At 36.5% G+C, this 24,037-nt stretch overlaps 1 protein-coding gene across 1 annotated transcript in view; it reads left to right on the top strand.

Moving 5' to 3' along the window:
• Positions 1-24,037, top strand: part of IPO8 (importin 8) — an 82,047-nt gene that overhangs the window by 19,204 nt on the left and 38,806 nt on the right. The window contains exons 6-17 of the mRNA XM_003926622.3: positions 1,857-1,946; positions 3,339-3,433; positions 4,337-4,421; positions 6,517-6,651; positions 8,895-8,994; positions 12,306-12,382; positions 12,708-12,824; positions 13,237-13,326; positions 14,578-14,743; positions 15,767-15,927; positions 17,161-17,286; positions 21,301-21,367. Of these exons, the coding sequence (XP_003926671.1) occupies positions 1,857-1,946; positions 3,339-3,433; positions 4,337-4,421; positions 6,517-6,651; positions 8,895-8,994; positions 12,306-12,382; positions 12,708-12,824; positions 13,237-13,326; positions 14,578-14,743; positions 15,767-15,927; positions 17,161-17,286; positions 21,301-21,367 (1,309 nt within the window). The remainder of the gene's footprint in view (positions 1-1,856; positions 1,947-3,338; positions 3,434-4,336; positions 4,422-6,516; positions 6,652-8,894; positions 8,995-12,305; positions 12,383-12,707; positions 12,825-13,236; positions 13,327-14,577; positions 14,744-15,766; positions 15,928-17,160; positions 17,287-21,300; positions 21,368-24,037) is intronic.

Here is a 24,037-nt window from a genome sequence, read left to right as displayed (position 1 = left end):
TTAAAAGGTTCTGTATTTTAGAATTTATTTTTTTTCTCTTCAAACCTTTTCTTTTCTTTTCTTTTCTTTTCTTTTTTTTTTTTTTTTTTGAGACGGAGTTTCACTCTTGTTACCCAGGCTGGAGTGCAAGGGCACGATCTCGGTTCACCGCGACCTCTGCCTCCTGGGTTCAAGCAATTCTCCTGCCTCAGCCTCCTGAGTAGCTGGGATTACAGGCACGCACCACCATGCCCAGCTAATGTTTTGTATTTTTTAGTAGAGACGGGGTTTCACCATGTTGACCAGGATGGTCTCGATCTCTCAACCTCGTGATCCGCCCGCCTCAGCCTCCCAAAGTGCTGGGATTACAGGCTTGAGCCACCGTGCCCGGCTTCTTCAAACCTTTTCATTAAAAACTAAGACACATACACATTTAGCTTGGTCTATACAGCGTCAGGATCATCAATATCACTGCTTTCCACTTACATATCCTGTCCTGCTGGAGTGTCTTCATTTCAGGGGCAATAACATGCATGGAGCTGTCATCTATGACAACAGTGCCTTCTAGAATACTTCCTGAAGGACCTACCAGATGCTGTTTTACATCACTTAAAAAAAAAAAAAGTGAAAGGAATATACTCTAAACTAATGATAAAAAGTACTGTATAGTAAATATATAAACCAGTAACATAGTTGTCATTACCAATTATTAGGTACTGTGTAAACTTGTTATACTTGGCCAGGCATGGTGGCTCACGCCTATAATCCCAGCACTTTGGAAGGCTGCGGTGGGTGGACCATGATGTTAAGAGATTGAGACTATCCTGGCCAACATGGTGAAACCCTGGCTCTACTAAAAATGCAAAAATTAGCTGGGCATGTGCCTGTAGTCCCAGCTACTTGGGGGGCTGAGGCAGGAGAATCGCTTGAACCCGGGAGGCAGAGGTTGCAGCGAACTGAGATCGTGCCATTGCACTCCAGCCTGGTGACAGAGCAAGACTCTTGTCTCAAAAAAAAAAAAAAAAAAAAATTGCTATACGTTATACCATTGGCAATACAGTAGGTTTGTTTGTACTAGCATCACCACAAATGTTTGAGTAATGCATTGTGCTGTGACTTTAAGATGGTTACTATGTCACTAGGTGATAGGAATCTTTCACCTCTGTTCTAATCTTATGGGACCATTGTTGTATATGCAGTCTGTCACTGATTGAAACATTGTTATGTGGTACATGACTGTATATACATATATATATGTGTGTGTGTGTGTGTGTGTGTGTATTTTTGCAGTTAGAATGTAAGCTTTGTGAGGGCAAAGATTGTCTGTCTTATTATATCTGTAGCATGGTAGCATGTTTTGTACTGAATGGATGTGGAGGCACTATCCCTCCTCTCCTGCACCTCACAGTATGACAGGGGCGAGCCACATACCTGTGTAGTACAAAGTGGACTGTAGTTACTATGCTACAGTGTAGAGAAAACTAAGTAAAAACATGTTTCATGAGTGTTTGTTGAGATAAAGATTTTCCTCAAGGTGGTTAAAATAGAAGGTTTGACCCTCAAAGGGGTAAGTCATAAAAATCACTCACCTAGAATCTCATGCTGAATAATTGAGACCTCAGTAGTATTAATTTTTTTTTCCTTTAAAAAATTAGCCCCAAGGAACAACTCATGGCATGTAATCTTTTAAATTTAAAAATTTAATTTCTATATATACTTATGAATTTATTTTAAGCTAGGTTGAACCATATAAGATTGCTGTTTTCATTCTCAAATGTTAGCCCTTTCTTATTTTTAGCCTTATAATATAGATAAAATTGCTGATTTTTTTGGAGGGGAGGAATTATTGTTCATGTTGTTGTTCTTCTGTTTTCCAGTATGCATTGCCTCTTCAGCTAGTGAATAACCAAACCATGACAACCTGGATGGAGATCTTCCGAACTATTATCGATAGGACCGTTCCTCCTGTAAGAAAAAATTTTCCTAAGAAAAATAGGGGAAACGGGTTTGGAATATTTGTGGTACACTGATTCATTATCCCTGCAAGCTTTTTGAAAAAATTTACTATTATAATTAATAAAATAATTCATAATGCCATTTTTAGAAAGCTTAAACAATTTAATCCTACCAAAAATAAAGACCATTTTAAAAACTTTATCTCTCTAGTCTTTTTTTTTTTTTTTCTCTGCCTCTATACACAGCATATTTTATTTATAAAAGTAGTATATGTTGGCTGGGCCTGGTGTCTCACACATGTAATCCTAGCACTTTAGGAGGCCAATGGGGAGGATCACCTGAGGCCAGGAGTTCAGGACCAGTCTGTACAATATAGTGAGACCTGGACTCTACAAAAAGTTAAAAAAAAAAAAAAATCTAGGTGTGGTAGCACTTGGGAAGCTGAGGTGGGAGGATCACCCAGTTTTGAGGCTGCAGTAAACTATGATGCTTAGGGTATAGAGCAAGACCCTGTCTCAAAAAAGAAAAAAAAGAAGTATTTATTGATACTGTTTTGAAATTCAGTTTTCACTTAAAACTTATAAGTATTTTTATGATTATAAATGCTTTTATACTGCCATTTTTGTTGAATGTTTTACTTGCTGCATGTTTGGGTTGTTTTAATTATTTAGTGTTTTAACTCTAAGAATGTACTTAAATTTTTGTGCACATATATGATGATTTTCTTTGGATAAACTCCTAGAAGCATGTAAGGCTTTTCACTGATCTTGCAGCATGCTCTTCAGAAAGTGTGCCCTCGTTTGCACTTTAATAAGCAGTGACTCAGAATGCCTGTTATGGGCGCACACTTAATTCTAAGTTTGTCCATTTGACAGGGAAAAGATGGTTAATTTTGATCTGGAATAATGATACTATTTTTAATTTATCAAATTAGCTCTTGTAGCTATTAAAATTTTAGTTTGTCTTAAAATGTGCAGTAGTATATCTGTTGTCCATACCGTAAGACAAAGTATTTTGATGTTTAATTTACATGCATAAATGCAGAGAACTTAGTGACTAGTTCAGTGAATTTCGACATACACTTGTGTTATCACCCCGATAAAAATGTAGAACCTTTTTATCATCTGGGTTTTCTCAAAGAACCATGGTATTTTGTATTTTGTCCTCTACTTATTTAGGCCTTTTGAAGATAGGATGTAAATATGAACAGCAGCATTGGTTAGTTGAAATTTACTTTGCCTATTTATTTCCGGCCTAGCAATCCGTAAGAATTTTCATTTGTATAGCAATCTAACTGCACATTTAATATGACTTAATCTATATCAAGATTTATCCTGCCTTTGTTATTCACATAAATCCTTTTATAATGCAGAACTTTAATCTGGGTAATTTTGTCCTGTTAGGAGACTCTGCAAATTGATGAGGATGATAGACCAGAACTGGTATGGTGGAAATGTAAGAAGTGGGCACTGCATATCGTAGCTCGGCTCTTTGAACGGTAATTATCTATTTATTACACTGATGATCATACAGTCAGTATCTCAGTATCAGGTATGATTATTTGTCTTTAGAGACACTGAGAGCCAAGAGTCACTCTGTTTAAAGTAGGCTAATTGTAATCAGTGGCTTTGAGATCATAATGAAATGGGTACTGTTCTCTGGATCTTTTTTATTCTTTTGTGAAAAACTTGGAAAAATAACATTGTTCAGCCTATTGATAATATCTAATGATTATGCAAGAAGCTGCATGGTCACTCAACTCTGTAATAAAATCACATTTAATTTTAAAATCATTTATTAAAAAAATCTATGTCAGCTGTAACATTTTAATTTCTAATATTCACCCTTTAGGAGCTCTTGGTTTAGCAAGTGAAAGCTTCTGTCTGAAACTTTAAAGTATGGCCCATAGTCTAAGTACAGGTTATCTTGATTTCATTTTGTGGCTTGTGTGAAAAAGAAGACAGTATTAGTTTTCTGCCCTAATAGAATCCATCTTTAAATAAGGGACTATATTGGCCAGGCGCGGTGGCTCAAGCTTGTAATCCCAGCACTTTGGGAGGCCGAGGCGGGTGGATCACGAGGTCAAGAGATCGAGACCATCCTGGTCAACATGGTGAAACCCCGTCTCTACTAAAAATACAAAAAAATTAGCTGGGCATGGTGGCGCGTGCCTGTAATCCCAGCTACTCAGGAGGCTGAGGCAGGAGAATTGCCTGAACCCAGGAGGCGGAGGTTGCGGTGAGCCGAGATCGCGCCATTGCACTCCAGCCTGGGTAACAAGAGCGAAACTCTGTCTCAAAAAAAAAAAAAAAAAAAAAAAAAAAAGGGACTATATTTAAAGTAGCAAGCATGCTGTTTGTAAAATTTACGGTATTTCAATATTTTCTCTTTGTATTTTAAGATATGGAAGTCCAGGAAATGTCACAAAAGAATACTTTGAATTTTCTGAATTCTTTTTGAAAACCTATGCGGTGGGCATTCAGCAGGTAATAAACTTCTGCTTCTTAAATAGAAGAATGGTTACTACTGAAAGTAAAGTAATTTCTATCTATTGAAAGTAGGTTACAAACATACTAATTCATTACATATGTATAGAGGATGAAAGGATAGTTCTGGGAGTCTATTACAAGGCAGTTGTTTTAAAATCAAGTTTACAGTGCAATTAGTTTTAGAACCAAATGTCCCAAGACGGCTACCACTAGAACTGAATCCTAGACTGTGGACTCAAACCTTTTAAGCTGATAGTGGTGTAGCAGTCACCAGTGTTAGACTGGGTTCTTCTGTTAATTCTCTGACCTCTTCTTACGAGTTTTTTGATCTTTATTTCTTTGGGCGTCACCTCTTTGTTCTAAGCTTTTATTTTAGAAGACTTATATAATATGAATTGGTCTATGTGAAGAGTAGTTGAACTTACTAGATGTTAAGACTCTCAGCTGAGAACTTAAACGTTTCTATAGAAGTTTGGGAATCATTCTACATAGTGAAAATTCGTTCTGGAACTAATCCAAGTTGCTATTAATGTTTAAAAATTTTAAAAGCTACAAAGGACAGTGGTCTATGAGGACTGGTTGATCAGTATTGCCATTTAAATCATATTTTTGTTTATATTTCAGTAAATAAAATTTATTAATTATTGGCCACTGGCTGTATCAGGGCCACATCGAGGAAGCAAAGACTAATTAGACAGGCAAAAGCTTTAATGATATAGTTGATGTTTCTAGATTTCTTTTTTTTTTTTTTTTGAGACAGAGTTCTTGCTTTGTTCCCCAGGCTAGACTGCAGTGGCATGATCTTGGCTCACTGCAACCTCTGCCTCCTGGATTTAAGTGATTCTCCTGCTTCAGCCTCCCAAGTAGCTGGGATTACAGGCACACACCACCACACTTGGCTAATTTTTTAAATTATTGGGTAGACATGGGGTTTCACCATGTTGGCCAGGCTGGTCTTGAACTCCTGACCTCAAGTGAGCCACCCAACTTGGCCTTCCAAAGTGCTGGGATTACAGGTGTGAATCACTGTGCTTGGCTCTAGATTTTTTTTTTCTTTTAATTTTCCTTATAAATAACTTTTTAAATTAGTTTTAAAAAATAACTTCTCAGTTGTGTTATGTTTATAATGACCTTTTGTGATCTGAGATTATAAAAGAAAATTCTCCCATATTTTCTTTAGGAATACTGTGCTATCATTTTTTGTCATTGTTAAAATATTTCCCCATCTGGAGTTTATTTTGGTGTGAAGTTTAGGGAGTTAATTTAAATTTTTCAGAGGGCTAATCAGTTGTGCCAATACTATTTTTCAAATAACTTTTCTCTTCTAGTTTGAAGGAGTCTTTATCAAATAATGAAACATCTTTGTGCTGTCTGTTGTTGTATGGAAGTTTTTAGTGTTTATTTAGTCAGATCTATTATTGTAATTTTTTTTTTAAATTGGCAGATTTATGTTATGAACCTAAATTGCTATATACCTTATAGAGACAATAAAGTGCTCCCTAAAACTAACCTAATCATTATGTTAGCCAGTAAATATTTGCTTATGAAAAGATATAACTTTACTAAGAATTAGAAAGTACCAGAGCTTATTACTTTGAATCCCATATTTATATAATCGCTTTCATTTTTTTCAATTATTATTCTATATTATATGTTTGGTTTATATATATATATATTTACTACATTTATATATATATATGATTTACTGCATTTTAGGTTCTGGGGTACATGTAAAGAACATGCAGGATTGTTGCATAGGTACATACAGGGCAATGTGGTTTGCTGCCTCCATCCCCATCACCTATTGTAATTTTTTAAACAGGAGTTTTTATTTTGAAGAGGTAGCAGTAGAATAGAAATTTAGAGTTTGCCTGGAAGTTACAATGAGACACCATTTAATTCAATATAACATGGACCTATCTAATAATTAAAACTGTTTATCTGAGATTTCTTACGAAACATTGATTTTTCTTCCAAATCTGTTAATTTTTACATCTATGGATTCTGAATTTCAGGTCCTGCCTAAAATGCCACCTCCCCCTTTTAACCTTGAAATTGTTGATGTTCTTCTATGTTTTCTATTTTCCTATAGGTACTACTAAAAATTTTAGATCAATACAGGCAGAAAGAATATGTATCTCCCCGTGTTCTTCAGCAAGCATTCAACTATCTCAACCAAGGGGTGGTTCATTCTATTACTTGGAAGCAGATGAAGCCACATATTCAGGTTAGTGTCAGAGAGCAGTTATCTAAAATTATTCTCTGGTTAAAATAAGTTTTCTAGACAAAGTGAATATTAGTAATCCTATATTTTACATTTAATATATATTACATTTTGCCATTAATAATTTCTAATGAGTGAAATCTTTTTTTTTTTTTTTTCTGAGACTGAGTTTCGCTCTTGTTACCCAGGCTGGAGTGCAATGGCGCGATCTCGGCTCACCGCAACCTCCGCCTCCTGGGCTCAGGCAATTCTCCTGCCTCAGCCTCCTGAGTAGCTGGGATTACAGGCACGCGCCACCATGCCCAGCTAATTTTTATTTTTAGTAGAGACGGGGTTTCACCGTGTTGACCAGGATGGTCTCGATCTCTTGACCTCGTGATCCACCCGCCTCGGCCTCCCAAAGTGCTGGGATTATAGGCTTGAGCCACCGCGCCCGGCCTTTTTTTTTTTTTGAGATGGAGTTTCGCTCTTGTTACCCAGGCTGGAGTGCAATGGCGCGATCTTGGCTCACTGCAACCTCCGCCTCCTGGGTTCAGGCAATTCTCCTGCCTCAGTTTCCTGAGTAGCTGGGATTACAGGCATGTGCCACCACGTCCAGCTAATTTTTGTATTTTTAGTAGAGACGGGGTTTCACCGTGTTGACCAGGATGGTCTCGATATCTTGACCTCGTTATCCACCCGCCTCGGCCTCCCAAAGTGCTGGGATTACAGGCTTGAGCCACTGCGCCCGGCCATGAGTGAAGTCTTATGTTAGCTCTAAAGAGTTTAGAAATTGAAGCATTTGAGAAGAATGAAACCTTCAAGTTTTATGAGTCAGGAGACTTGGATTCACTTGATCTTGCTTAATCTCATTAAGCCTCATTTCTTCCTCTATTAAAGGCAGATAGTGCTTTTCTACCCTTCTTATCTAAAAGTTGCTAGGATCAAATGAGATATTTTGTGTGAAAGCGTTTTGAAAACTTACCAGGGCTCTAGTAAGGTAGTGTTATTTTGCAGAAATTGAGGCCTGATACGTGACGGTTTTATTTATAGGTGTGAACAAGGTTTGTGTTTCTTCTCTTAGATTGTTAAGTGTAGTAGCAGAATTGTTTCTGTATCAATTGTTTGCTGAAAGGTAGAATTCAGCATTGTTATTTAGCTAAAGAACAAATGAGAATGGAAAATTATAGGCCACTAATAAATAAATATTTATTTGTATACAAATAATTGGATAATTCAGCAATGTTAGGAAGTGAATACCCACCCTCTTCCAAACTATGAATTCTTAAGTTTTATAAATGATATCTGAAAAGAAGAATCTTTCACTTTGCTGTTTGCTGTCCTGGATAGAATTTTAGTGTTACTACTCATCTTACCAATAGATACCTTTTCTCTGTTTTATGTAGACATCTTAATAACTATTTGCCTAATCGCTTTGATCAGATAGTGATAATTTCTTTGCAATTAGTGAAGATACTGATTTCATTTGCTGTGATCCTGTAAAGTAAGGGTGAGTTTTGATAGCATTTCTTTTCTACTTGATACCTTCGGCTTTATTTTTACATAGCTATAAAGTAGGAATAAGAAAATGCTGATCCTTAGGTTGAATTTTTTTCTCTTAGAATTGTTTGATTTGGAATAAGTGGCCAGAGATAATCCTGTTTTTTATATAAATAGTTGTTAGAGCATAAAATGGCTTCATAGAGCATTCGTAGCAGTGCACAGGGAGGCTAGTAGCTATGACTTTTCTTTACCTGAAACCTACATTTGTAGAATAGGAAATTAGTTTTTTGGGAAATAGAAGAAAAGAAAATTTCATTTTTTTTTTTTTGAACTGGAATGTGTCACACAGGCTGGACTGCAGTGACATGATCATAGCTCACTACAGCCTGGAGCTCCTGGGCTCAGGAGACCCTCCAAGATGTATGTTACCGTGCTTGGCTATATTTTTTTGAAGGTGGGGTCTTGCTACAGTGCACAGCCTGGTCTTGAACTCTTGGTCTCAAGTGATCCTTCTGCCCTTGGCCTTCCAAAGAAGTATCTGGCCCTTTAATATTGTTAATACATGGACATTTGGGACCAAAATGGAAATGTTAAAAAAATTTCAAAACAACAATTATTAATAGTAAATATAACCTTGACTTGGCATTTTACACACACAGAGTTTGGAAAACTAACATCATAAAGACTGTCAACAAATACGTTATTAGCATTCCCCAAACCTGAATAGCCTATACCCATTTGTTACTTTTTTTTTCTCATTTTAGAATATCTCTGAAGATGTGATTTTTTCTGTGATGTGTTATAAAGATGAGGATGAAGAGATGTGGCAAGAAGATCCATATGAGTATATAAGGATGAAATTTGGTAATTGAGATGGTTTTCTCATCAGTTCCTGGATATGTAAAGTAATACAACTAAATTTATATTTTTAAGCAAATTTTATTACTTTGTTAAATCCCCCAGGTACTGCTTTGCGTGATATAATCTGAAACTTTGAGAGTTTGGTGTTATTTCGCTGAACTAGAGAACTTGAGGTCTTCTGATGTGGGAGATGAAAAGCCACTTCATTCATCTCTCTAATGGGTGCTGAAGTTCCCATGGAGCCATCTGTTACTTATGCTGTTGTGATGCTGATCTGAAAGGACCCTTTCTTTTTGTGCCTTTTTGGAGACTCATTGATAGATTGGGTTGTTCTCATGTGGGAAATACTTTGGATTTCTGCATATTTTAGTGGTACCCCTATTTGGTTTGCCTGCTTATCTGAGAGACTAAATGTTCTACAAGGGAAAGAAATTATGTATGGGGGCCCCACTGTATGTGGCCCAATTCTTTGGGTGTCTTTTTAGCTTGGATCTTCCTGGAAGCTGGTGAGCTGTGTAGGTGGTCTGATTTATTCCCAGTTTGTATTAATTACTTCAGGGAACACTCAGGCACTTAATATAGCAAAATATTGATTTGCCTATCTATCTCCCACAACTTCGAAGCTTTCTGAGGACAGGAATTTTATCTTATTTATTTGCTTTATTTTGCGTTTTCTATCTCTTCTATACCTCTGCCTTCCTCCACTAGTGCTTGGCCTCCAGTATGCCTTCAATAAATGTTGAAACAAATGATTGCTAAATCTCGCACTGCATGCTGAAAGTGCTGTGACAAAGCAGGACTTTCCGCTTAGTTGAGCCAGGTGCGTTTAGCTATAAAAGCTGAATCTACTGGTACAGATGTTAGTTTGTTGGCCTGTGTTTTTACAGAGCTTTGTGTTTGTATTATTGGATTCAGTAACTGAGGAACCCCCTTTCTCTTGGAGACAAAGTATAGCAAAAGCAAATGAATGAGAAGTATTTACTATCTGCTTTCTTTCTCTGTTCTCTTTTTCTTTTGAAAATCATTATTCATATGTGTAATTTACTATTTCCCCTTTCTTATGCCTTTGTTTTTCTAGTTTGCTTTGAGTGATTAGCCAGTCTTTCTTCTTCTTCTTCTTCTTTTTTTTTTTTTTTTGGCTAGAGTGCAATGGTATGATCAGAGCTCACTGAAGCCTTCTGCAGCCATGACCTCCCAGGCTCCAGTGATCCTCCCACCTCAGCCTCCAAGTAGCTGGGACCACAGGCGTGTGCCACCAGACCTGGCTAATTATTTTTTGCAGTGATGGGGTCTCTCTATATTTCCCAGGCTGGTTTCGAGCTCCTGGCTCAAGTCTTCCTCCTGCCTTGCAAGGCATTCTTTTAGTGTTTACTTCTTTTTTTTTTTTTTTTTTTTTTGAGATGGAGTTTCGCTCTTGTTACCCAAGCTGGAGTGCAATGGCGCGATCTCGGCTCACCGCAACCTCCGCCTCCTGGGTTCAGGCAATTCTCCTGCCTCAGCCTCCTGAGTAGCTGGGATTATAGGCACGCACCAACATGCCCAGCTAATTTTTTGTATTTTTAGTAGAGACGGGGTTTCACCATGTTGACCAGGTTGGTCTCGATCTCTCGACCTTGTGATCCACCCACCTCGGCCTCCCAAAGTGCTGGGATTACAGGCTTGAGCCACCGCGCCCGGCCTAGTGTTTACTTCTTTTATAATACCTATGTGTTTTTGTGATGTACAGAGTATTTGTTTAGCTTTCAGAGAGCTGCCATTATTTTACATATTCTTCATATCTCATAAGATAGGTATAAATATCTGAGTTTTTAGAAAATAAGAACTGTATGTCTGTTGGTTAACAGTGGGAGTTTACATTTTACTGTTTAAAAGAGGATACGGGTAACTCAAGACTGACTAAATGGAGTGAGTTTTCTTTAATCATTTCCTCCAGTAGACGAGAATGCAGTAGCTTTTATTTGATATGTGTATTTTACTTCTGGGTAACCACAGGGAAGAACAGTTACTGTATTTTCTATGTTTGCGACTTGCAGTTATTTATGTGAAACAAAGCATTTCTATCTAAATGTATTGACTTATTAATAATAATGTTTTAGTTTATTTATTCTTTTTATCTACTCTTTAACCAACATCTCCCCATTTCCCCTACTAATGTTTTTTGATTTGGTGAAAACAAGAGCCCAGGCTTTGATGTTAAGATAGCCTAGTTATGAATGGTGGTTTGGTCACTTACTTGTTGTGTGACCGTGGATGGGTTATTTAACCTCTCTAAAAGGCAGTGCTTTCAGCTATCAAACATGTGATGATAATAATGCTAGAAGGATTCAATGGCTTAATACACATGAACTAACTGTTTAGCATAGAATACTAGATGCTTCTAAAACTGTAGCATACTGCCTGGCACAGAGTAAGTACAGTACTCCAAAAGTGTTCTTATTATGTCTGTATTTTGCATTTTGAGGTAGACTTAGATTTGGTTTTATCTTTTATATTTAAACAAGGACATAACAGATAACTTTCAAGATTTCAGTTTCTTAGGTAAACTGCCTATTCTGAAATTTGTGAAAATGTTCATGGTATTAAGTGATACATTAAGTTTTAGGTAGGTATATATATTTAACAACTGCCCGTGGATGACCTGCTGAAGCTACATATTGACAGAGCCAAGCATGGTCCTAGCAATCCCTCAAGGCTTTCATACTTGCTGTTTCCTCTGCTTGGAGTGCTTTGTCCATGGATTGCTTTCTCCCTCATGTCATTCAATTTCTGCTTAAATCTTACCTTCACAGAGTTGGAGAGGCTTTCCCTGACACCCTATTTAAACTAGCACCCCATACTCTGTCACTCTGTTTCTTCACCCTATTCTACATTTGTTCTTTGCCTGACTTATGTGTGTTCATATGTGTGATCTGTTTCTTTCTCACAACGTAAGCTCCATGGGAACTTTTTTGTTTGATCTTTGTTTCCCCAGGGTGGAGAACAGTGCCTGGCACAAAGTAAGAACTGAGTGAATTTTCGTTGTTTTTTGACAGAGATAAAGCACTTTTCCTTTCCTCAGTGAAACAGATGTGCAAATGCATTGTTTTCTTCAGTATAATAGTTTGAAAGGACAACTTACAGAGTTTGAAGAACATTGTTGTGCAGGAGACAGCGATGTGGTGCCACTGTTTATCCTTAGCTTTTTAGTGCCATCAACCAGTGTCATATGTGGATGGTTTTATTTTTTTGGTTTGAAATAGTGGTCAGTCAGGTTTAAAATCTAGAATAAGTAAGTATATTTTTACTAACATGGTTTTAACCTTTTAAAATCTTAGATATTTTTGAAGATTATGCTTCTCCCACCACAGCAGCCCAGACTCTCTTATATACTGCTGCAAAGAAAAGGAAAGAGGTATTTCATTTTTCTTTTTAAATCCAAAGCTGAAAGGTGGCCTGTGTTGATTTGATACTCTAGTATATCGCTAGTATTTGAGAAATTATATTGTTATTTCTCATAACTTGTTGCCTTAAGACATTTTTTTCTGTACTGGTGAGGGGAAAGGGTATCATGGTTATTTTGTTTTCTTAATAAATTGTACCTTTCATATTGAGCTTATAGTTGCTTGATGAAACATGATAAAATGGCTTTATTTTTTAAAATTTGTGCATCATAGTTAATACTGTAGTAAGGCAATGCAAGTTCATGCAGACTAAAGTGGATTCTTCTGTTTCTTTAGGTGTTGCCAAAAATGATGGCATTCTGTTATCAAATCCTAACAGACCCGAACTTTGACCCTAGGAAGAAAGATGGAGCCCTGCATGTGATTGGTTCCCTAGCTGAGATTTTATTGAAGGTTAAGATAATCAAAATTTAATTTACTTAATAACCTTGTAAAGCACAGGCAAATGACAGAATATGAAAGTTATGGTTAATTTAAAGCTGGTGACTACTTCAGGATAATTGAGTTGACAAATATCCTCCTTTCTGTCACCTATTTCTTTAACTAAAAAGGAAATTTGACCGTTTAAGTTTTCAGTATGAAACTGTTGCTATGTGAAAGGGATACAAAATATCTTATTTCTATAAAATCAGTATCTAAGGTAATATTTGTCTTGTTTTAAAACATGCAATATATAGGTCAAATGATTTTACAAAATTATAATTGGAAGTAATGTTAAAAGCAAGTCATAATAAATATACTTGATTAGGAAGTGATTCTTACATATGAAAAAGACATTGATAAGTGAAAATTTGTTTCTTAATAGAAGAGTTTATTCAAGGACCAAATGGAGTTGTTTCTACAAAATCATGTATTTCCATTATTATTGTCTAACCTGGGATATCTTCGAGCTAGAGTAAGTTTTTCGTATTTCTGTTATGTACCTTAAATCTTCATAATTATTCAAATAAATGTTTTTGAATAAGTTGACCTTTTACCACATATTGAGATGAAATAGAGTCAATTAAATGTCTGCCTATGGTCACATCAGCTGAATAAAGGAAAACCTATTAAAGAAAAGATTTATGGATTTTATTTCATTTGTCACTGCAGCCTCACTTGCTGCATATGTAAAACATGCAATGAGAAAGATGATTTTATAGCACTGATACCACTTAAATTCATAAACGGATTTATCTTGTGTATAAAATGACATGAAATTCTAGTTCAGCTAAGAACTTGAATTTGATTTTTAGTATATTAGTTAGGTTTGCCTTAGTAAAATGGAGAGAATAATAATCTATGTGAAATTACTTGTGTTCTATGTATATATTCTTTTAGAATCAATATATTTTATGGAGAAATAGAAACAGGACTTTTGTTCAAGAGCCTAATATTTCTTTTTGTAAATATAGCAACACAAAAAAGGTCTTGCTAAAAACCACATATATTAACAATGCACACTAGAAAGCATTTTATAAAATAAGAGTTACTAGAGAAATATTTGGGCAAATGTGAACTAGGGACGCTGAGGGCACGTGAGCATTTTTGCAGTTGGGCTTTACCTTTGAGAAGTTGTATGAATTGTAATTCTCTTGCTAGAAGTCTTTAGTAACTAAAATTAATTTCTGTTGATTGTGTTTGATGCACACAGAGAGTAAAATAAAGTAATAATGATTCTGTGATCTAATAGTTCAAAGGTGATAATCTATACCAGGTTTAAAAACCTTATGTGAGTGAAAAAAAAAGAAGTTTGCTAAACCAATTAGTGTAAGGGAAGATGTTTTTCCTAAGTGTGACAAATGACTTTCAGATACTGGTTTGGAGTTGCTTTTACATATGACAAATTAATTACAAGTTATAATATTTATTAAAAGCGTAAACAGGGTTTTTTTTTTTTTTTTTTCCCAAAGATGTATTTGACTTCTTTTTCTCTTTCCTGTGAAAAATGTTACTGCATATAGTTAATCTAGAAGTAATGGAAATGCCTTTCTTATAAAAAGAGGAGGGTGTAGAAGTTAGAAACTAAGGGTACTATGCTACCCCCAAAAGCAAACATTTCTTCATAGAATTAGTGATATTTTACTAAGAGGTTCTTATATGTGTGACCTTATTGCCGAATGCTATAATCCTAATAGCTCCCTACTTGCTTTTTTAAATAATACAGTCTTGCTGGGTACTTCATGCATTTAGTTCTTTGAAGTTCCATAATGAGCTCAATCTAAGAAATGCAGTTGAATTAGCGAAGAAGAGCCTGATTGAAGATAAAGAGATGCCTGTCAAAGTTGAAGCTGCCCTTGCTCTTCAGTCCTTAATTTCTAACCAGATACAAGGTAAAGCCAAAATACCTTTTAGAAGTTTTCTCAAATACTTTCATTTACTTTTTTCCGTAATGAAGATAATCTCCATGTCTGAGGGTTCAGGGTTTGGAATTCTGAGCTTTTGCCCTCTCAGAATTTTATAGGAGTTTATTCTTGTCCTTTTTAGGTGTTCCTATTGACTGTAGTTTTCAAAATTTTAGATTAAAAAACATGTTAATTGCTGTGGGGCCCTAGGGTAGGCTGGGTATAAAGAGACCTGGGTCCGGTTTTGATTTTGCTTCTAAATTGCCGTGGAAACCCGGGCAAGGTGCGTGGTCTGTCGAGGTTCAGATTTCCACGTATTTCAGTTTAGGGGAGTTGGACTGGATGACTTTGTGATTCCTTTCACCTCTGGGACTCTCTATGATTCCCCTAGTTTTGAAAGTAGCAAGTAGTATTTTTAGTGAGTGATAGCAGACATCTCATTTGTTCAGAATGTCTGAATATTCTGATCCAAGTTCAAATAAACCCTTGAAAGTAAGTTCAGCTTTATGAGGAATATGAACCTAGTTTGCCTCTATTCAACAGTGTTTCCAGGGGAGGATTGGCTATTGTATAAATGGCGTGGGAGGGTGGTAGATATGGCCTGGGGCAGGGAAGGGGCCCCATCAGTATTTGGGATAGTCCTCATGTACATGATTTTTTTTTTTTTAATAACTTGTCAGAACTGATTAGTGTTTTACAAGTCATTCTGATGACACAGTGTATGTATAATCAGAATTTTTCAGTGGGGGCTGTGAGTATTTTGGGATAGTTTCTGCACAGGACAGTTCTCTCCTGTGCAGAACTTCTTATCCTTATATTATGCTTGGGAAATTGATATGTTGGTGAACATTATTTTGGTACAACTTTGTAACTTATTCACCACAGAGAAAGTGTGTCTCTAGAACCTAATTTAGGTATTACCCTGGGTCACTTTACCTTGTGACCAAGTTAATTCCATTTATCATCTGGGCATGGTAATTTTTATTACTTTTGTTTGTTTTATTGAATTAGCTAAGGAATATATGAAGCCACATGTGAGGCCTATTATGCAGGAACTGTTGCACATTGTTAGAGAGACAGAAAATGATGATGTTACTAATGTCATCCAGAAGATGATATGTGAATACAGTCAAGAGGTAGCCTCAATTGCTGTTGATATGACCCAACACTTGGTAAGACTGGGCAGTTTTATGTTAATTTGGTTTAGAAACCTTGAGTAATCTAAATAAACTTCCAAATATGGAGTTCAGTTTAATTTGTACAGTCATGTGCTGCATAACAACATTTTGGTCAATGACAGATTGCATATACAATGGTGTGCTCATAAGATTATAATACCATGTTTTTACTGTAACTTTTCTGTGTTTAGATACAAACACTTCCATTGTGTCATGATTGCCTAAGTCAGGCGTCCCCAGACTTTTTACACGGGGCCAGTTCACTGTCCCTCAGACCGTTAGAGGGCCGCCACATACTGTGCTCCTCTCACTGACCACCAATGAAAGAGGTGCCCCTTCCTGAAGTGCCACGGAGGGCCGGATAAATGGCCTCAGGGGGCCGCATGCGGCCCGCGGGCCATAGTTTGGGGACGCCTGTCCTAAGTAGTCACTAAAACAAACTGTACAGTTTTGTGGCCAAATAGGCTATGCCATCTGGATTTGCCTAAGTACACTCAGTGATGTTCAAGCAAGGATGAAATTACCTAACGACACATTTTTCAAAATATATCCCTGTTAAGCGATGCATGACTGTAACTGAAGTATAGATATAAAAATTATTCTGATATTTCTATAGTTAATTAGAGTTTAATAACATTTAGGATTAATCTCTTTCATCTAGAATATTCTGAAATTTTATAATGTGCCTTCTAAATTTTTACTTTCTGGACTTTGAATCACAAAACTCATTTCCTTCAGTTTGGGGCAATTTAGTGTTTTACTTTTTTGATACATTTCTCCTTACTATTTTTTTCTGTTCTGTATTTCCTGATGTGGAGTATCACACCTGGACTGTATCTCTAACATTTTTTTTTGAACTTTTCCTTTTATTTTCCATGTCTGTTCTTTTTGTTTCATTTTCTAAGTGATTCCTTGACTTCTCAATCTTCTATCACATTTTTCTTTCATTACTTGATTTCACTTGTCCCAGATTGTGATTTTATTTGCTTAGTGACAACCAGAAGTTAAATGTTAGCCCTCTGGATATAATAGCTAGTGTAAATAGCTATATTTAAAACATGACAGATTCTGTTATTGTAAGAAAGATGATTCAGTCAGCAAAGTGCAGACTTCAGAGTTTGAGCTATGCAGACTTTAGATGTGTGCCACTGCCATTTTGCTTACTTTTATAAAGGGGGGACATCATGGTACTACTAATTGTGGAATATCTTAATGTTATTTTCATAGGCTGAGATATTTGGCAAAGTTCTTCAGAGTGATGAATATGAAGAAGTTGAAGACAAAACAGTAATGGCTATGGGAATTTTACATACCATTGATACTATCTTAACAGTTGTAGAAGATCATAAAGAGGTGAGATTTCTTTGTGGTCTATGATATAATAGTAGCATTTAACTGTAATTTATTTGATCAGCGGGCATGAATTTTGAAGTCTTGACTTTTAAATTGCTACTTAGTTATGTAGTTAAGCTTAGTTACTTAGCTTTAAAAATTGCCCTCAAATTTAAAAGAAACATATTAAAATGAGTGACATTAGAATATTACATTATCATATTCGTAATATTATAATGTAAATATTGTAAAGTATGTAGTGCATCCCTTTATATTAACTTGAGTTCAGTGAATCATATCTGCTATGTGCCAGGCTAGGTTCTTGGGGAATACCAAATTGAATAAGAAATGAGCCCAGTTTGGCCGGGCACGGTGGCTCACGTCTGTAATCCCAGCATTTTGGGAGGCCAAGGCGGGCAGATCACAAGGTCAAGAGATCGAGACCATCCTGGCCAACATGGTGGAACCCTGTCTCTATAGAAAATACATAAAATTAGCTGGACATGGTGGCATGTGTCTGTAGTCCCAGCTATTCGGGAGGCTGAGGCAGGAGGGCTTGAACATGGGAGGCGGAGGTTATAGTGAGCAGAGATCGCGCCACTGTACTCCAGCCTGGTGACAGAGTGAGATTGTGTCTCAAAAAAGCAAAAAACAAAAAGAAATGAGCCCAGCTTTCTGGGCGCCAACAATGTAGAATTCTTGGTAGAGAGTGACAGACAGCTGTTCAATCACAGTGGCAAGTGTCAGGTAATGGAACAGAATTCTGATATAACAAGTACTGCAGAAGTGGAAATGAATAAGAGAAAGAGCTGAAAAGCATATTTCCTAAACTGAATTCCAGAGTCTTATTGGGGTAAGGCTTTATACATCTATTTATCTAGCACTTTCACATCCATCAGCTGATATGATCTTACTAAGGCCGACAGGACATAGATGGCACAGGTAGTGGTTGTCTGTTTTACAGAAGTGGGAAACAAAGTTCAGGTGGATTTAAGAAACTTGCTTATGGTTCCAGAGCTAGTAAGTTGTACATTTGGGTTTGTAGTCAGATCATTTTGATAATGTATCAGTTTATCACCATTTAAACCTACAGCTCCTTCCCATGTATCACATGGCTGCTCCTGAACTCAAATTAGATTTTGTTCATTGCTTCTGTGAGTGCAAATTGACTTGTTTGGCAGTTATGGCAGTTACTGTTTTACAAGGTGAGCGCTTAAGAAGCAGGTACTACTTTTTATTTATTTGAGACAGTCTTATTTATTTATTTGAGACAGAGTCTCGCTCTGTTACCCAGGCTGGAGTGCAGTGGTGTGATCTTGGCTCACTACAACCTCCGTGTTTCAGGTTCAAGTTATTCTTCTGCCTCAGCCTCCCAAGTAGCTGGGACATGCACCACTGCACCCAGCTCATTTTTGTATTTTTAGCAGATTTGGGATTTCACCATGTTGACCAGGCTAGTCTCGGACTCCTGACCTCAGGTGATCTGCCCACCTTGGCCTCCCAAAGTGTTGGGATTACAGGCATGAGCCACCTTGCCCAGCTGCTACTAGTACTTTAAATAGCATTGTTAAACCATGTAGCTGTTGGTTTATCCTGTGTTTATCACATGCCAATGAAAGATGACTTTTTTTTTTTTTTTTTTTTTTTGAGACAAGTCTTGCTCTCTTGCCTAGGCTGGAGTACAGTGGCACAATCTCAGCTCACTTCAACTTTGGCCTCCTGGTTCAAGGGATTCTCTTACCTCAGCCTCCTAAGTAGCTGCCTGCCACCACACCTGGCTAATGTTTGTATTGTTAGTGGGGAACGGGGTTTCACCGTATCGGCCTGGCTAGTCTGAAACTGCTGACCTCAATGATATGCCTCGGCCTCTCAAAGTGTTAGGATTACAGGCATGAGCTACTGTGCCCAGCTGACTTGCATCTTAAAAATGGCTTGATATTCTTCTAGACTAGTCTTCATTTGCCTAAAGGGCTTAATGTTAATTTTTATTTTCATTTTTATTATTTTATTTTTGTGTTCTATATTGAAACTAGATGGTCCTCTTGGCAACAGTGGGATGTTCCAAATTAAATGACAAGTAAATTTAAGGGATAGTTCGTTGTCTTATACTTAGGACTTGTATTTTAAATTTGAAGAGACCTTAGAAATCACCTTGTCCAGTTTTCACAAGCGTGTGTGGGGAGTAGTAGAATGAGCTGCAGGGATAGTTTAAAAACAAGACAGCATCTTTTTGTTTTTATTTCTTTCTCTTGATGTTAAATTTATTTTGAATTGCAAATAGTGTTTAAGGGACATGTGAACTTACTGTGATTAGAGAGGTGTGCATTAAAATTGAGACACACGAATACAGCATCCTTACCTAAAGACAAAATAACCTAAACCCTTTAGCTAAATGGCTTTACCAACAAGGCCATGGATAATTACAGGCAAAACCAACTGGAATCTTGGTCTCCTGACCAAGATTTTGAACTTTGACTTATTAAAAGCAAATTTAGATAACAATTATTTCCTTAAAAGGAGACACCACATTTATGAAACACTGACAAATAATGTATGAAACACAAAATTGTGATCTAAAATAGGTGCTTAAGCATATCCATTCTTGTTGAATGGTTTTAAGCATATTGACCATATTTTAAACTGGGAAATTTTGGATCATTTGAATCTTAAGACAGTAACTTAAGTTGAATATTAGAATATATTCGACAGTAGAAATAGGACATTTACATGAAAAATGTAACCCATCGTGGATTTTAACTTATTTTAAAATATTTAATACAAACGTGTTGAACAAATGAAAAGACGTGAAAAGAAAATTCAGTGAAATCTTACCTTCTCACTCAACTCCCCAGCTATCTAATTAATTCTCCTCTCTGGAAGTAGTTTTTTCCTTTTTTTTTTTTTTTTTTTTTTTTTTTAAAACCAGGTTTTTGTATCTTTCTAGAGATTTTCTATTAACATATAAGCAAAAAGTGAATGTGTATATTTTTCTTTCATGAAAATAATAGCATACTATACACAGTTTTTGTTATTTTTTACCTAACATATCTTGGTGATCCTTCCATGTCAATAAAGTTATGTATTTTTAATGGTTATCTAATATTCCCTTGTGTGATGTGTCAAATGTATCTCACCAGTCCCTGTTTAGTGGGTATACTTTGACTATCTCTTGTTTAAATGGACATTTGATTGCTAGTAATCACAAACATTGCTGAAATGAATGGCCTTTTACATGTCATTTTGCACACATAATATGTCTAAAGGGTAAATTCCTTGAAGTGGAATTGCTGGGTTGCATCGTATTTGTATGGGTAAGTTTGAAGGATGTTACCAACTTGTCCTTCAGCGTTTCTACCATTTATACTCCACAAATCAATATACACACAGGGTCTGTCTTCCCAGCCCCATGATTTTAATCATTGCCAGTCTTGATAGGTCAAAATTGTTAATGTTGCACTTGGAATTTGTACTCTTAGTATGTATTATAATGAATATCTTTTTATAAACACAGGCAAAGATTATTTAAAAAAAACACATTTATCTTCTATTGTATTTCAATTTTAAGAAATTCATTAATTTCATGTAAGGGGGATTTGATCTTGGTGATACCATTTGAAAATACTTCACTAACTTCTCCATTTATCTTTGACTTAAAATTTTTTAATATTTTAATCAGATGATTTCATGTTTTTCATAGTTCTGGGCTTTGAATCACTTTCCCTTTTCAGGATACAAGAATTCTTTTTATTCTATTTTTTTATAGCTTACTTTTGTACATTGAAATCTTTTATCCATTAGGAATTTATTTTGGTATAAAATTATATGGTAAAGAACTAATATGAACTGTTAAGTTTGTTATAGATTTAACCCCCATTTTTGTCATTAGTCTATTTTTCAAAATTTTCTGATTATTCTTTCTTGTTCAGCTTTTCAAGTTACTGTCTCAAAAATGCCCTGTTGATATTGTTATTGGCAGAATATTAAATTTATATACTAATTATAATTTTAAGCTTAATATTTAAAATTTATCTTTAGATTACGCAGCAGTTAGAGAATATCTGTCTACGGATCATTGATCTTGTTCTGCATAAACGTGTAATTGGTAAGTTCAAAGGTTGAATAAAAAGATAAATTGAAAAATGTTTAAAAATTTGAACTCAAAGTATAATTTTAGCCCTTCAGATCTAACAAGATGGACAATTTTGAGAAAGAGAAACATACTTCAGTTTTTGGATGTCTTTTCTTTTTTTTTTTTTTTGAGACGGAGTTTCGCTCTCGTTACCCAGGCTGGAATGCAATGGCGCGATCTCGGCTCACCGCAACCTCCGCCTCCTGGGTTCAAGCAATTCTCCTGCCTCAGCCTCCTGAGTAGCTGGGATTACAGACAGGTGCCACCATGCCCAGCTAATGTTTTGTATTTTTAGTAGAGACGGGGTTTCACCATGTTGACCAGGATGGTCTCGATCTCGACCTCGTGATCCACCCACCTTGGCCTCCCAAAGTGCTGGGATTACAGGCTTGAGCCACCGCGCCCGGCCGGGATGTCTTTTCTAGTGTTAAATATCTGTATTTTCATTCAGAGATAAATTATATGTCCAATTAATAATTTTTGGTCTTGGAATTTTAAAAGACAGATAATTTTAAATTGCACATTACTAGAAATGAACTGGGATGAGGTTTAGGTAAGGTTACTTTAATCTCGGATTGAAAACTGTTTGATAGGTTTTTTTTTTTTTTTTAAATTCAGAAATGTGAAATGGCTGGGCACAGTGGCTCACGCCTATAAGCTCATAGTTTCAGACGCTGAGGTGAGTGGATTGCCTGAGCCCAGAAGTTCAAGACCAGCCAGTGCAACATGGTGAAACACTGTCTCTACAAAAAATAGAAAAAATTAGCTGAGTGTGGTGGCATGTGCCTGTGGTTCCAGCTACTCAACAGGCTGAGGTGGGAGGATCACCTGAGCCTGCATGATTCATTGCAGGTAGAGGCTGCAGTGAATCATGATTTTGCAGCCTCTACCTGCAATGAATCATGATTTTGCCACTGCACTCCCACTGGGCAACAGTGTGAGATCCTGTCTCAAAAAAAAAGTGTGAATTAATTGTCCTATTAAGGCTTATAATAGCTGAATTCTGAGTAGAATCAGTAATGCTAGATGTTACAAGCTGATGGGAATTTTGCAGAGTAGGCAACTCTTCCATTGTATTCAAGCATTTTGAAGGTGCTAGCCCCATATCATGTGGGCGTGAGAGAGATGCAAGCTGTGTAGTACTCAGAAGGATCATGTCTCTAATTAAGAACAGTTGTCTCCAGGCTTTTTATTGTTACTGTTGGTAAAAAATTGAGCATGCACTGCTAATATATGTGAATGATATTTGAATAGTTCTTTAATATAACATGGTAGATATAAACAGTGGAATACTATTCAGCCTTAAAAAAGAAGGAAATCCTGTCATTTGTGACAACATGGGTGAGCCTGGAGGACATTATGCTGAGTGAAATAAGCCAGGCATGGAAAGATAGATACCATGTAATCTCACTCAAACTCATAGAAAGAGAGAATAGAATGTGGTCAGCAGGAAGGGGAGGGAGGGGAGATGTTGGTCAAAATGGTGACCATAGTTAATAACAATATATTATATACTTGAAAATTGCTAAGAGTAGATTTTGAATGGTGTCACCACAATAAAGCATGTGAAGTCATAGATGTGATAATTAGCCAGATTTAGCCATTCCACAAAATACACATATTTCAAAATGATATATACATCATATATGCAATTTTTATTTTGTCAATTCAAAAACAGATATTTTTTAGAAGTACATCTTTCAGTAAAAAGACCAGTGGTTGCCAGGGCTTGGGGATGGGAGGGAGGGAAGGATGAATAGATAGAGCACAGAAGTTTTAGGCAGTGAAACTACTCTGTGTGATTCAATAATGATGAACACATGTCATTATACATTTGTCAAAACTCTTAGAATGAACAACGCAGATAGTGAACCTTGATGTAAATTGTGGCCTTTAATTAATAAAATATTTCTCTAAGTTCTGTTTTGGCTTATTTCACTTAGCATAGTGAGTCCATCTATGTTGTTGCAAATAATAGGATTTTTTTTTTTTTTTTTTGAGGCGGAGTTTCGCTCTTGTTACCCAGGCTGGAGGGCAATGGCGCGATCTTGGCTCACCGCAACCTCCGCCTCCTGGGTTCAGGCAATTCTCCCGCCTCAGCTTCCTGAGTAGCTGGGATTACAGGCATGTGCTACCATGCCCAGCTAATTTTTTTTTTGTATTTTTAGTAGAGACGGGGTTTCACCATGTTGACCAGGACGGTCTCGATCTCTTGACCTTGTGATCCACCCACCTCGGCCTCCCAAAGTGCTGGGATTACAGGCTTGAGCCACCGCGCCCGGCCAAGGATTTTTTTTTTTTTTTTTAAAGTGGATTAGTATTCTGTCATGTATGTGTACCACATTTTCTTTATCTGTTCATTTGTCACTGAACACTTGGGTATTTTCATATCTTGGCTATTGTGGAACATGCTTCTGTGAACATAGGAGGGCACATTATCTCTTTAAGATCCTGATTTTAATTTCTTTGGATATATACCCAGTACTAGGATGGCTTGATCATATGATAATTCTATTTTTAATTTTTTTGAGGAAACTCCATACTGCTTTCCACAATGGCTGTTTTTACTCTCCCATCAAGAGTATACAACAATTTCCTTTTTCTCTGTATCCCCTCCAGCATTTAACTTTTGTCTTTTTGATA

The sequence above is a fragment of the Saimiri boliviensis genome, chromosome 7 (assembly GCF_048565385.1).
Source record: "Saimiri boliviensis isolate mSaiBol1 chromosome 7, mSaiBol1.pri, whole genome shotgun sequence".
Taxonomy (NCBI): Eukaryota; Metazoa; Chordata; class Mammalia; order Primates; family Cebidae; genus Saimiri; species Saimiri boliviensis.
The sequence above is the reverse complement of the archived record's forward strand: the minus strand, read 5'-3'. Positions and strand labels throughout refer to the sequence as shown.